General features: G+C 43.4%; 1 protein-coding gene across 5 annotated transcripts in view; it reads right to left on the reverse strand.

Annotated features, from left to right (window-relative positions):
- The window catches only part of WDR62 (WD repeat domain 62), a 44,524-nt gene that overhangs the window by 18,658 nt on the left and 11,764 nt on the right, over window positions 1-14,102 (reverse strand). For 4 of the 5 annotated variants that reach the window (XM_078438485.2, XM_078438484.2, XM_078438486.2 and 1 more), the window contains 5 exons: window positions 13,615-13,775; window positions 12,235-12,424; window positions 3,431-3,568; window positions 1,765-1,943; window positions 272-363 (listed from right to left, as the gene is read on the reverse strand). In XM_078438485.2, the coding sequence (XP_078294611.2) occupies window positions 272-363; window positions 1,765-1,943; window positions 3,431-3,568; window positions 12,235-12,424; window positions 13,615-13,775 (760 nt within the window). The remainder of the gene's footprint in view (window positions 1-271; window positions 364-1,764; window positions 1,944-3,430; window positions 3,569-12,234; window positions 12,425-13,614; window positions 13,776-14,102) is intronic. The other variant, XM_078438487.2, reaches the window with a different exon arrangement.

Below are 14,102 nucleotides of genomic sequence, written 5' to 3' on the forward strand. Positions count from 1 at the left end.
CTTTCATTCAACACTCACCTCTTTCAGAGCTATTCAGAGCACTGGGGATCAGGGTAAGCAAGTCAAGCCCAGTCTTGCCTGCCCGAGTCTTGCATTCTAGAGTCCTGGCTACCCTGGTCTCAGGACCCAGTGACAGGGCTTACTACACACAGGACTTCCAGCTGTCACTCACAGCCCCACGAGACATCAACCACTCATTTCTGTGGCTCGGCCAGGGGGGGAATGCTCTCCTGCTTTCCCCCTACCTGCCCCTCACCCCACACAGGTTTACCTGTCTCAGGCTTGGAGTACTCCAGGCACAGCACCTCAGCATCATGGGCCTCCACCTTGACCAGCTCGTCCATGAAATGTAGCTCGTGGATCCTGGGAGACATACGCTGTCCGCTGTACCCTGCCCGGAGCCCCCACCCCTCAGCGCTAGGTGTTCTGCAACTGCTAGAAAAGGTCAGAGCAACCCGCCGGGCAATGTGGGAAATTCCCGCCCCAGCCAGCTAATCTAGATGCCCAATCATTCTTCTCCTCTAGAAACCAGCTATCTTAAAGGTAGCAGTGCCAAGCCTAGACCACCTAAGCAGCACCCAGCCCCTTATGGTTCCATGGGCCAGGACTAGGACAGTCCTCTGGGAGAACAGGGGTTAGGACAGGGCTATATCAGAGGTGATTCCTGGGGGTGGGGCTGGGGCCAGGGGTCAGAGGTCATGCTCAAGGATAGGACCTATAGGTATGGGACATTTGATTCCTATCTCTCATTCTTCAAGACTCTCAAATCTAAACTTTCCTCATTCTCTCCAAATGAAACCAAACAACACGCGCTCTAGGATGACATAAGAGACAGTCACTCCAGGTCCTTCACTCTACCTGTCATCTTAGCTTAGCCACTGGCCTCTCCTGCCTCAGTTAACCCATCTAGAAACCAGCTGCTAAGAGCAGCATTTCCACCAGAGGGTGGGTGAAAGGAGTAAGTGTCAAGCCAGTGGCCAGCCAGGGAAGAGTGCTACATCCACGTTGGCTCGCTGCTGTTTTCACCATTCACAGCAGAGCGCAGTCAGTGTGAATGGCCCACGGACACATTCGGTTTGCCTCACACGGTGATTGGTGTCCAAACAGTTGCCAGCATTTAAAAATCAAAGAATTTCACAGAGAAAACTCAGCCCTTTGCTCTACTTGGACGATGGGAACATGTGACAATGCAGCCTGCACTCCTGCTGCCACACGGTGGCTGCCCCTTCATGGAGCACCTGCTCTCCGGCTCCCTATCCCTTTCACTCCTCCAGTCTCAGCACCCAAGTGGTCACAGCTGACATTTGTCAACTTAAACCTCGTGATGGGGTTCATATTCTGTCAGCGCCTATTGGGCCGGTGACATCTTAAAAAACCTCTACAGTGTGGGAAAACAGCCTGAGCCCTCATATGTCCCATCCTCCTGCCCCCCCCCCTCCATGCCACCAGGACCCCCCACGCTCCAGCTGGCATCCTCTCTGTCTGGAACTGTCCCCCTACCCTAAGGTCACACATGTGTGCCTGTCTACAACACGGGCACAGTTCACAAGCCCCAGCTGCGGAGGTCCCCGTGGCTGCCCTATATCAGCCCTCCGGAAGATGCTTCTTAAAGTCGTCAGGGACAGCTGCTTTCCAGCTTGCTAGTCACAGTCCCTCATTCCCAGTGGGCCGGCGGGGGTGCCGAGGCCAGGGCTCCTTCACCCCACCGAGCATCCAAGCCTGAGCTGGGAAGTGTCTGCTAATCACCCTCCAGGGCTCACTTGCCTCAGATTTCCACTTCGGTCGCCTGAAGCCAAGTGCTGGCCATCAGGACTGACCTGCATGACCCGCACCCCAGCTTTCACGTCCACAGGCGTCCCGTTCTCACCCCCCCGGTCTGGGAAGTGCGACGTGTCCTGCAGGTGCTGGATGTCATTCTCTACGTACACTACCTTCAGCAGGGTCTGCGGAGGGAGAGGGCTGAGGTCAGTGCTCTGGAAGCGCCAAAGCACCTCTGCAGTCCTGTCTCCCCACAGCTGGCCTCCCGTCCTTCATTAGCTCCAGAACTCCAAATCTGACCTTCGATACTCAGAGTGACTGTTTCCTAGTCCCCCTGGCAGCTGGGTGAGGCTCTGTGGATACATTCTGGTCAATGAGATATAAAACAAGTGAGAACACTCTGCTTCCTTTTCCTCCGTCCTGCTGCCTGGAGCTCCCGCAGCCATACTGGATGACAAGGACAAGGATGACTCCAAAATGGCAGTGTGGACAGCTAAAGGCTCTCGGGTTTCTAAGGGCTTCCTGCAGCTGCCAAAACAGCCTGGACTGGTGACCTCCAGACTATTTTTATGAGTCAGAAAACCAAACTTTTCCTCTTGGCTTTGGGTTTTTCTATTGTATGCAGACAAATATAACATGTATATCACACAGGTGCAGAAGAGAAGGTGGTAGTACTGGGTGGGGGGGGGGGGCGGTGAGGGGAGTAAAAGGGCACCTGCTACACACACCCTGCATTAAGGGCCTGTTTTGTTCCAGCCACAGTGACTGCTCAGGTTTTCCAACTCCCCAAACTCTTTCTCACCTCAGGGCCTTTGCACAGGCTATTCCCTTGGTATAGGACGCTCTCCCCTCCCCTCTTTGCTCATCCCTATTCTCCACATCTCAGCTCAGTTGTCTCCTCCTCCAGGAAACTGCCCCTCACACTACAGATAAAATCAGATGACACTGTTACATATCCTACTAACACTTCACAATTTATTTCCACGCTTATCATGCTTATGATTATACCATAATTTGTGCAGTTATTGGTGCCTCTCCCTTCTAGACTGTGGGAGCCACAAGGGCAGAAGGAGGGTCTTAGTCAATGATGTGTCCCCAGCATGCAGCATAGCACCTAGCATAGATCTTACTAAGCATCTGCAGAATAAATGAATTCATGAATCAGATCTCAGCTCTTAAGAGAAGCTCCCTCACTGACCTAGCAATATCAACCATTTCTTCAGCCCTCCCAACATCATGGCTCTCTTTGGGACGCTGCCAGCACCCTCACCCAAGGCTTCACTGTGTGGCAGTTAGCTAGACAGGGGAAGCCCCTCCCTGATTTGGTCTGTCAGGTGTTCTTCCAGAGAGTTCCGACTCAAGACCTGGGGAACAATTTCATTTCTACTGAATATGTCAGGTTGCCTGGAGTAGCTGTGTTGACACACCTAGAAAGCAGGAGCTGATGGGCAGAGAGAAGCAAAGAGGACAGACCACACTACCTCAGAAAGAAAAAGAGGGAGAGAGTGAGAGACAAGAGAGAGGGCGACAGAGTGTGACCGGTCTTGCTTCCTGCTTCTTGCCCTCAGTGAAACTTAACACCAAGGTCCATAAGACCCCCTCTTGTCCCTATATCCTACTTAAAGTATGTCTCAGTTCCTCCTAAAATATGGTTCATAATTGAGCCACTCACATTACTGAAGATATTTTTCTGCCAGTGAGAGTCAGGGCTGCTATCCATGTTCCAAAAGCGGATGGTGTTGTCTGAGGAGCAAGTAAGAAAAGATCCTGATGGTAGACAAGCTCTCTGATCTTCAAACTCCGGATACACCTACAGTCCCCAGAGAACAAGGCAAAGGGCGATTCATTACAACCATGTCAGTGGCAGCATTATGATATACTAGTGCATTTTGGTGACAAAAAGTATGTGGCAGATAAATAGGCATGGCATAATGCCTTCTATGTTAAAAATGAACAAGAAAACAAGGACACCGAATGCTACTATATATTGTCCATGCCCCATCTTCAGCCCAGGCCATGAAACATCCCCACACGTAAATTTCCAAGGCAAATGGGCAGCTCCATCAAAAGTCACTAAGCACAAAAGGAAACAAGGTACCATGAGCAAGAAGCAGCAGAAATAGCCATCCAGCTTCAAATACTGGAATTATCACACAGAACATAAAATAACTATGTGTAACATGCTTAAAGAAATAGAAGAGCTTTGACAAGAGTAAAAGTATGACAAGCCGACCATAAACTATAAAGACTAACCAAGCAGGGTTGAAAAACAACAAAATAGAACTATTTCTAGAAGCAAAATGCAGGTCAGACAGTCAAAAAGATGACATATAGAGAGATTTCAAATCTGGAAAACCGGGTTCTGAGGAAATGATAACAGCAGTAGCACAGATTTTTAATCTAAAATCGCCACATCAAAATGAGCAACCAGATATCAAAACCAAAACCCCACAGACAACACTTACAGCAAAATTAGGTGATGCGATATTCTCATAACTCCCAAAATACAAGCAGGTAGGGACTAAATACCTCCAGTAGTTTGTCAACATGTATATGAGAGAACACAGAAGGAAGCAACTTTGTTGTTCTTTGAGTAACTCTGTGGTTACCCAACAAAGGATAACCCCAAAGTAGCCAACGGGTATTCACAGGGAAAGTACAACAGTTCAAATTGAACAGCAGTTCAAACCGGGAGGGTTTTATCCACTCCAATAGTGGTTGAGTGTGTGCTTTGGCAATTAGGTCGGAAGGGGCTGGAGCTGTGAAGATCCTGTGAACTCTTAACACTGACCTGCCATGGCTCTCACCCATGGCCAAAGGCCCACCCAGAGGGAAAACAAGACTGATCAGGATAGACACTGGAGAGCCAGAGTAAAGAGGAGGCTTAGAAAAAGGTAGGGGCACAACACATAAATAGGAACATAATAAGGAAATATCAGAAAGCAAGCTGCCATATTTTTTTTAAATAGTATAAAAATCATAGAAGATGGAATCCTTTCTTGGGAAGCTAGAAAATCTGCCCTCAACCACACCAACTTTTGTTTTTATTTTTATTTAAGTAATCTCTACACCCAAGGTGGGGTTCAAACTCATGACCCTCAGATCATGGCTCTACGGACTGAGCCAGCCAGGTGCCCCATGAACTATACCATTTCTAAAAATGAAAACAAGAAAGGACCAAACTCCAGTCCCAAACAAAGTTACCCTTTAAAATAAAAGGAAGAGAAAGAAAGCACACCAGAAACATATTTCCACAAAACAAAACAATTTCTCAATTAGGAAATTCAGAAATAAGATGACAGAATTCAGAGTTAGAAATAAATGAAGAGATCATTTCAGGAATAAAAACCAAATTAGAAGGAATCCAAAAGCAGGGGCGCCTGGGTGGCGCAGTCGGTTAAGCGTCCGACTTCAGCCAGGTCACGATCTCGCGGTCCGTGAGTTCGAGCCCCGCGTCAGGCTCTGGGCTGATGGCTCGGAGCCTGGAGCCTGTTTCCGATTCTGTGTCTCCCTCTCTCTCTGACCCTCCCCCGTTCATGCTCTGTCTCTCTCTGTCCCAAAAATAAATAAAAAACGTTGAAAAAAAAAAAAATTTAAAAAAAAAAAAAAAAAAAGAAGGAATCCAAAAGCGAATAAACACAAAAAGGTAAGGCATGAAGAAATAGGTAAAAAGGGGGCTTTTTTTTTTTATCTTTTAAGTTTATTTATTTATTTTGAGAGAGAGACAGAGGGGGCCAGAGGGGGAGGGGCAGAGAGAGAGAATCCCAAGCAGGCTCCACACTGTCAGCATGAGGCAGAATGCGGGGCTTAAACCCACAAACCATGAGATCACATGACGTAACTGAAACCAAGAGTCGGACACTTAACCAACTGAGCCACCCAGGCGCCCCTAAAAGGGGGAAATTATTAAAAATAAAACAAATGATGAAAGAACTAAAAGGATTTGAGAAAAAGTGACACTACTGGAGCTAGGCAATGAGAATCCAACATATAGATAATAGAAATCCCTGAAGAAAACCAAATCAAGGGAAGAGAAATACTAAAATGTATACAGCAGGAATATGTCTACCTATAAAAACTAATACCAAGATATACTCTAGAGTAACATTACTAGGCCTAAAAGTAAAAGAAAGAAATCCTTTGGGCTTCTAGGCAAGCACAGAAAGTGACTTAAAAGGGAAAACAATCAGACATTTCAATAACCATAAGAAAATGAAATAATGTATTTAAGAGAGACAAGGAAAGAAAACATGAGCCAAACATTTTCTATCCAGCAGGAGTGACTTTCAAGTATAAAGGGCAAATATAAACTTACCAATATGCAAAAACTCATATTGGGAGATACTGTCCCCATGAACTGTTCCTGACAAATCTTCTTTTTTTTTTTAATTTTTTTAACGTTTTATTTATTTTTGAGACAGGGAGAGACAGAGCATGAACGGGGGAGGGTCAGAGAGAGGGAGACACAGAATCTGAAACAAGCTCCAGGCTCCGAGCTGTCAGCACAGAGCCCGACGCGGGGCTCGAACTCACGGACCGCGAGATCATGACCTGAGCCGAAGTCGGCCGCCCAACCGACTGAGCCACCCAGGCGCCCCCTGACAAATCTTCTAAAGAATGAGCTCCAGGGGCACCTGGTTGGCTCAGTCGGTTAAGCGTCTGACTTTGGCTCAGATCATGATCTCATGGCTCGTGAGTTCGAGGTCCACATTGGGCTCTGTGCTGTCAGTGCAGAGCCTGTTTCAGATCCTCTGTCCCCCTCTCTCTGCCCCTCCCCCGTGCTCTCTCTCAAAAAAAAAAAAAAAAAAGAAGGAGCTCCAGACAACAAAAACAACTAGAGACATCAACATAGATTAAATATATAGTTACTCGTAGAACAAAGAATAAATGAGGGTTAAGTGACATCACTGAAAACGGCACAGTGGGGAGAACTCCAAAAAGCTATCCCTCCACCAAAACAAACTTAAGCTCCAAAAAACTGTCAGAATCAACTTTTTCAGAACTCTGGAATCTAACTTACAATAACCAGGGAGAGCTTAAAAAAGAAAGAAGCTGCGGCATTTTGACATTTAAGGAAACTGCTGTCAAATCACGACAGCCGACATCTCAGATAATGGAAAGACTTCAGTGACTACACATGAAAAAGAACACAATCTTTACAAAAACAGTTCAGAAAAACCACTAAACAACTACAACCCACACAACAAACCCCAGCGTGGAGGAGAAGAATTTGATTTCCAGAGTCATCACATTATAAAAATCAAAATATCTAGGTTTCAACAAAAAAAAATTATGAGATAGGCAAGAAAAGAAAATAAAAATAAATCCCATCTTAGGAGTAATTACCTTAAATGTAAAGGGATTAAAGTCTGTAATAAAAAGGAAATTATTGGCAGACTTCATTAAAAAAAGATCCAACTCTCTGTTGTCCATAAGAGGCTACTTTATATCCAGACACATACAGGGTGAAAGTAAAGGTATGTAAAAAGATACTCCATACAGGAGTACTACGTGGCAATGAGAAAGAATGAAATATGGCCCTTTGTAGCAACGTGGATGGAACTGGAGAGTGTTATGCTAAGTGAAACAAGCCATAGAGAAAGACAGATACCATATGTTTTCACTCTTATGTGGATCCTGAGAAACTTAACAGAAACCCATGGGGGAGGGGAACGGAAAAAAAAAAAAAAATGAGATTAGAGTGGGAGAGAGCCAAAGCATAAGAGATTCTTAAAAACTGAGAACAAACTGAGGGTTGATGGGGGGCTGGGAAGGAGGGAAGTGTAGGTGATGGGCATTGAAGAGGGCATCTTTTGGGATGAGCACTGGGTGTTGTATGGAAACCAATTTGACAATAAATTTCATATATTAAAAAAAAAAAAAAAAAAAAAAGATACTCCATACAAATAGTAACCAGAAAAGAAATTTGCATGTATATAGTAGTATCAGACAAAATAGAGTTTAAGTCAAAAACTGTTACAAGTGGGGGTGCCTGGGTGGTTCAGTCAGTTGAGCATCCCTCTTTGGATCAGGTCATGAGCTCACTGCTCATGGGTTCAAGCCCCTGTTGGGCTCTGTGCTGACAACTCAGGGCCTGGAGCCTGCTTCAGATTCTGTGTCTCCCTCTCTCTCTGCCCCCCGCCCCCTCATCCCCACACTCACACTCTGTCTCTCTCTTTCAAAAATAAATAAATATTTACAAAAAATTTTTTTAAAAACTGTTACAAGTGACAAAGAAGGGCATTATATATTGATAAAGAGGTCAACCATCAAGAAGATATAATACAAACATACACACATAAGAGCAGAGAACCAAAATACACGAAGCAAAAACTGACAGAATTGGAAACAGCATTATAATAACAGTTGAAGACTTCAACATTCCATTTTCAATAAAAGATAGTTATAAGAAATTATCAATAAGGAAACAGAGGACTAGAAAAACACTATAAACCAAACAGACTAACAGATATGTAAAGAATACTCCACCCAATAACGGCATAACCCACATTCTTCTCAAGTAAACATGGAGCATTCTCCAGAATAGACCACCTATAAGGTAACAAGAGAAGTCAATACATTTTAAAAGACTGTAATCATACAATCTAACGACAGTCAGAATGAAATTACAAATAACAGAAGGAAATTTGGAGAATTAACAAATATGTGAATATTAAATCACGCAGTGTTACACAACCAATGGATCAGTGAAGAAATCAAAGGGAAATTAGAAAATACTCTGACACAAGTGAAAATGAAAACACAATATACCAAAACTTATGGAATGCAGCAAAAGCAATACTCAGAGGGAAATTTATAGCTGTAAATGCCTCCATCAAGAAAGTCTCAAATCAATAATGTCTCACCTTAAGGAACTAGAAAAGAAGAGCAAACTAAACCAAGGGCTGGCAAGAAGAAGATAAAAATTACAATGGAGATAAAATTGTTGTTTGTTTTTTTTTTTTTTCAGAAACAGAAAAGCTGATCCCAAATAGTGCCAATATTGATAAAGAAGAACAAAGTTGTAGGAAACACACTTCCTAATTTCAAAACTTACTACAAAGCTACAGTAATCAAAATTCTGTGCCATTGGCATAGAGATAGACATACATCAATGGAATATAACTGAGAGTACAAAATTAAATCCATACATCTATGGTCAATTGATTTTCAACAAGTGTGCCAAGATTATCCAAGGGGAAAGAATAGTCTGTTCAATAAACAGTGCTGGAATTATATACCCACATGCAAAATAATGAAGCTGGACCCTTGCTTCAAGTATAAAAGTTAACAAAAATTAACTCAAAAGAGACCAAAGACCTAAATGGAAGAGCTAAAATAATAAAACCCTTAGAAGAAAAGTAAATCTTCATGGTTGTGGATTTGGCAATGGTTTTTTAGTTATGACACCAAAGATACAAGCAATAAAAGAAAAAAATAAATTGAACTTTATCAAAATTAAAAATCTTTGTACATCAAAGGATACAAGAAAGTGAATAACATAAAAATGGAAGAAAATATTTGTAAATCATATATCTAATAAGGATATCCAGAATATGTAAAGAACTCTTACAATTCAAAAGCAAAAAGACAACCCAAGTAAAAACTGGACAAAATATTTGAATAGATATTTCTTCAAAGATATACAAATTACCAACTAGCACATAAAAAGAAATTCAGTATCATTAACCATTAGGGAAATGCAAGTCAAAACCACAATATACTACCATTTCACAAACACTAAGATGGCTATACTTCAAAAATCAAAAAAAACCAGTGTTGGTAAGGATGTGGAGTACGGCTAGTGGGAATGTAAAATGATGCAGCTGCTGGGAAAAGTTTGGGGGTTCCTCAAAAAGTTAAACACAGAATTACCATGTGACCCAGCAATTCTGCCCACCAGGTATACCACCCAAAAGAACTGAAAACAGATGTTCAAACAAAGCTTGTACATGAACGTTCATAGCAGCACTATTCATAAAGCCAGAGGATGGAAACAACACAAATATCCATCAATTGATGAACAGATAAACAAAACATGGTATATCCATACAATGGAATATTATTCAACCCTAAAAAAGGAATGAAGTACCGAAACATGTAACCACATGGATAAACCTTGAAAACATTAAGTGAAAGAATCCAGACACAGAGTCTACATATTTTATTTTTCCATTTGTATGAAATATTCAGAACAGGCAAATTCATAGCGACAGAAAGCAGATTAGGGTTGGGGAAGTGGGAAAAGGGATTGGTTGCTTGGGTACAGAGTTTCCTTTTGAGGTGATGAAAATGTTCCAGTGCTGGATAGTAGGGATGGTTGTATAACATTGCGAATGTATTGAATGCCACTGAATTGTACATTTTAAAATTATTTAAATGGTGAATTTTATGCTATGTGTATTTTACCACAATATATGTGTACACTTATTACCCTCCCCCAAATAAATGGGGTCATAAGGAAGAGAATGTGGTATATAATGGTATATAATGATCAAATCACACAGAAATAGTATAACTATTTTTAAAAATGGGGGCGAATGGAGAGAACATAGGCAAAAAAATAGTTTTAAACTCTTTTCAAAATTGAGTAATCGTCATTCTCAGACTGTTGTACATATAATGTGGGAATAAATAAATGATTAACTGGGGAGATATCCTAATTCCATCATCCCCCGTGTCTTTAGGATTCTGGAAGGATCAATCCAATACCTATGAGCATCCCCAGCACTCAGACAGTGGATTTGAAATACAGTTCACACTGAAAACAAAACAAAAACTCAGGGCTTCTTCAAGAAATGGTTGATTCCAGGTCTGGGACAGGAAATGTACAAGACGCAACTGGAACATCTCGTCATCTCCAATAGCAAGGAAGCTACCAAAGAAAGATTACTAGGGTCATGTCCAAAGGACTCAGGAGCCAACTTAAAGATGCTCCCACTGGTCAAAGATGGGACAATTTGAGCTTTAATAATGTTAATAATTGCAATAATAATTGCAATATATAAAATATATCCAATATATTTACATATATGAGTTTAGAATGATATTAAATAAAAACAACTAGTTACCTTTAGAGGACAGGGAACCAATTCATTATCTTGAAAACTGGTAAATAAAGGGAAAGAATCAAGCATTTATCCTGCCTTTCCTATATGAAGTGTACCACTGGGTGACCAAATGGTAGATGAGGGGAATTGTTTCTTCATATAAGTAGTCCAACTAATAAAAAGAAATGATAGAATTAGAATATCACCATATTGCAACCCCCAAGGAATAAATGGATCTATGCATTGAGCACCAATAGCTGCTAACAATTATTAATAAACTGTACATTTCTTTTGTGTGGTTTTCTAGATCTGTTCTATTTATAAAAAGTATGAGGGATAGAGACAGGACATTGGAGTTACAGATGAAGAGAAAGAACAGGGTAGAGGCAATTATTAAGTCTGTACTGGCTGTTCTTTCCAGAACTGATAAAAAGATGCACCCACAGATATTTTTGTTGAAGAGACAGATATATAAATAACAGGTGGATGCAAAGAAAATGAACTGAAAGAGCATATACTAAACCAACAACAAAGGTGAAGGTGAGAGAGAGCAGGATTGGGGGATAGGGAAGTGATCAAAACAGTCTTTAGCTTTGAAATATTTCACCTGTTTTTCAAAGAGAATATATTTATATACAAAAATTTAAAGTTCTTTAAACAACATGCTTGTTAAGAGAAAAGTGCTATCAGCAGAAAACTCAGATCTACGAAGGCAGATGGATTCAAGCAGTCAAAGGGCTAAATAATGCTTATTCAAACGGATCAAGTTATTTCTCCCAGTTGTGAACTGGGCCACCAAAAACATAATTTCTCTAGGACAAGTGCTCTATCAGTAAGAAATTTGAGGGACAAAAAAAGAAAAAAAAGGTAGAATATAACTATTTCCCCACTGGTTGTCTTATGTGCAAGGAATTAGAACAGCTTTAGAGAATGAAAACATCCCAAAGACTCATTCTCAGAAAACTTCAACACTTAGAAAAGCACTAAACTACACAAATCGCCTCCGCAGCAAGCTCTCCAAGGTACACATGCTCTTGACACTGTTCTCCCCAGTGGCCACATGCCTCGCTTCCTGCAGGTCTCTGCTTGAATGTCATGTCCTCAGAGAGGACTTCCCTGATCATTCCCCTCTCTAGAATAGCACCCTTGATCCCTTTTGCCCTACGCTGTTTTATTTTTCTTTGGAGAGGTAGTGCTGCTTGGTTAGTGTTGATGACGTGTGGGTTTACTCTCCCCACCGAATGCAGGACTTTCATCAGTTTCCTTCCCAGCTGTGTCTCCAGCACCTAGATAGAACAGCATCTGGCACAAAGTTGGGATCTTGTGAAGGAAGAGCTGAATGGGTTCCCTAAACTGCGGAAGCTTTCCCCAGATGAGCCCCAGATGGGAGCCGAGCAGGGGCAGAGGGAAGAAAACAGGGACTCACCTCCACGTTCCAGACGTAGGAGCTGTGGAAGAGCTCCGACCACATCTTGCCTACTTTGTTGATGTCTTTGACATCCCAGATGTAGATGCTGTGGTCCTTATACACGCAGGACAGCCACTGATGGATGGGGTCGAAGGTCAGTGCCACCGTATCCGGGTAGACTGCTTCTGCCTTTCTGTGGAAGAGGAAGCTAACAAGGCCACATGTGCCATCAGTCACCATCAATGTCACTGTGAGTAGTGACAGCTGCTCCTGGTGACACCTGAGCTAGCTGCCTCTTGCTTGGCAATGCCATTCCTTATATTTGGGATGGTCCATCTCCCACTCCGACTCCACTTCTCCTTCCTCCCTCCCAGTTCCTTTGCTTTTGCTTCTAGTCCAAAGGTTGTAAACTGGAAGCTTCTGGCTGGCCCCCGAGAACATTTGAATTTTTGACTCCTGTTGACATCTCTCTCCCTTCATCTAATCCAACCCAAGCTCCATCCTCTCTCTGAGCATGGAAGGATGATGGGCACATACCATCAGTTCTCAGTTCTCTCTCATTGGCCCCACCAACATGTGATCAAAAATCCCTATGCAAGGGGCTGGGGAGCTGTCCCCTGACCTGGGGCCTCCCTACAAAGACTACAGTTTACTGAGCATCTATGACACGCCGATCTGAGAGCTTTAGCGACACTGAATTCCCAGTCTCCATGAGAGGTAGGTCCTACGTTTTACAGACACCAAACAGCCTTACAACAAAGGGGAAGATACAGCACAGCTCACCCCTTCCACCCCCTCTCAACATGGCAGCCAGAGGGATCTAATGCTCAAGGCCTGACCATATAACCAATGCCAATGCCTGAAATCAGGCTGCCCACTGACATCAGAAAAGACTTCCTTTATTGGAAGGAAGCTTCCCCTAACAGTCTCCATAAATGTTCAGACCTGTCTCCCAACATCTTCCCCTGGTACACTAGGCTCTGATCACACAGTCCCTAGTTGTTCCTGCAACACACCAAGCCCAGGGTGTTTTTCCCTTCAGGTCTTTACGCTTGCTCTTGGGACCCAGCTCTCCACACAGCTGGCTCCCTCTCACCAAAGACACTTCCCCTGGCTGCCAATCAACACAGCCCCATCCCCGGGCACTTTCCTTCCTGAGTCCCTGCTTTATTTCACCACAGCATTTATGACTATCTGAAATGGTCTCGTTTGTGTACTTGCTTATCATCAAGCTCCCTCACTAGACTGCAGACTTCATGGTGGCAGAGATTTTGCTGCCTCGTTAGAGCTGTCTCCTTCCAGCCCAGGGCTGGCCAGATAGGTAGATGGGGCCGGAAGCATGAGTGAATGTCAGTGGACAGACTGAGTGGGCTCCTCTCCTTCCCCCTGCTGGAGTACCTGGGCTCCAAGCCCTGGGCCACGTCCACCCCAAGGTAGTGCGGTTTGGGCAGGTTCGCGAGGTACTGCAGGCTGTGGGCCTGGAAGATGCGGACTATCCCATCTGTGCAGCCGCAAAAGATGAGCTCCTGGCTGACACACAGGCAGGAAGACAGAGAGACCTGTGGGGGCAAAGGGAACACAAGTGTACTTGGTGTTCCATGTGGCCCAGTTCAGGGACACAGGGACTAACAGAACAGCCTCCAGAGAAGCCTTATAGTTCTTTGGGTCTGAGAAGTCTATTTTAGCAAATTTTAAGACTTTTGAAATCAGGATGTAGCAGTCACCATTGAAAGAAACATGCCAGCAGGCAGACAGAGGCACAAATTATGACAGAATTGTTATTGTCTACAGAGGAACTCAGCTGTGTGTGGAAAATAATCTGTTCAGCAGATTGTGACTTCAGATAGGTAATTTGCAGTAACAGGGTTGAATTTGAAGCTTACGTT

Source organism: Panthera onca, chromosome E2, assembly GCF_046562875.1.
Source record: "Panthera onca isolate mPanOnc1 chromosome E2, mPanOnc1 haplotype 2, whole genome shotgun sequence".
Taxonomy (NCBI): Eukaryota; Metazoa; Chordata; class Mammalia; order Carnivora; family Felidae; genus Panthera; species Panthera onca.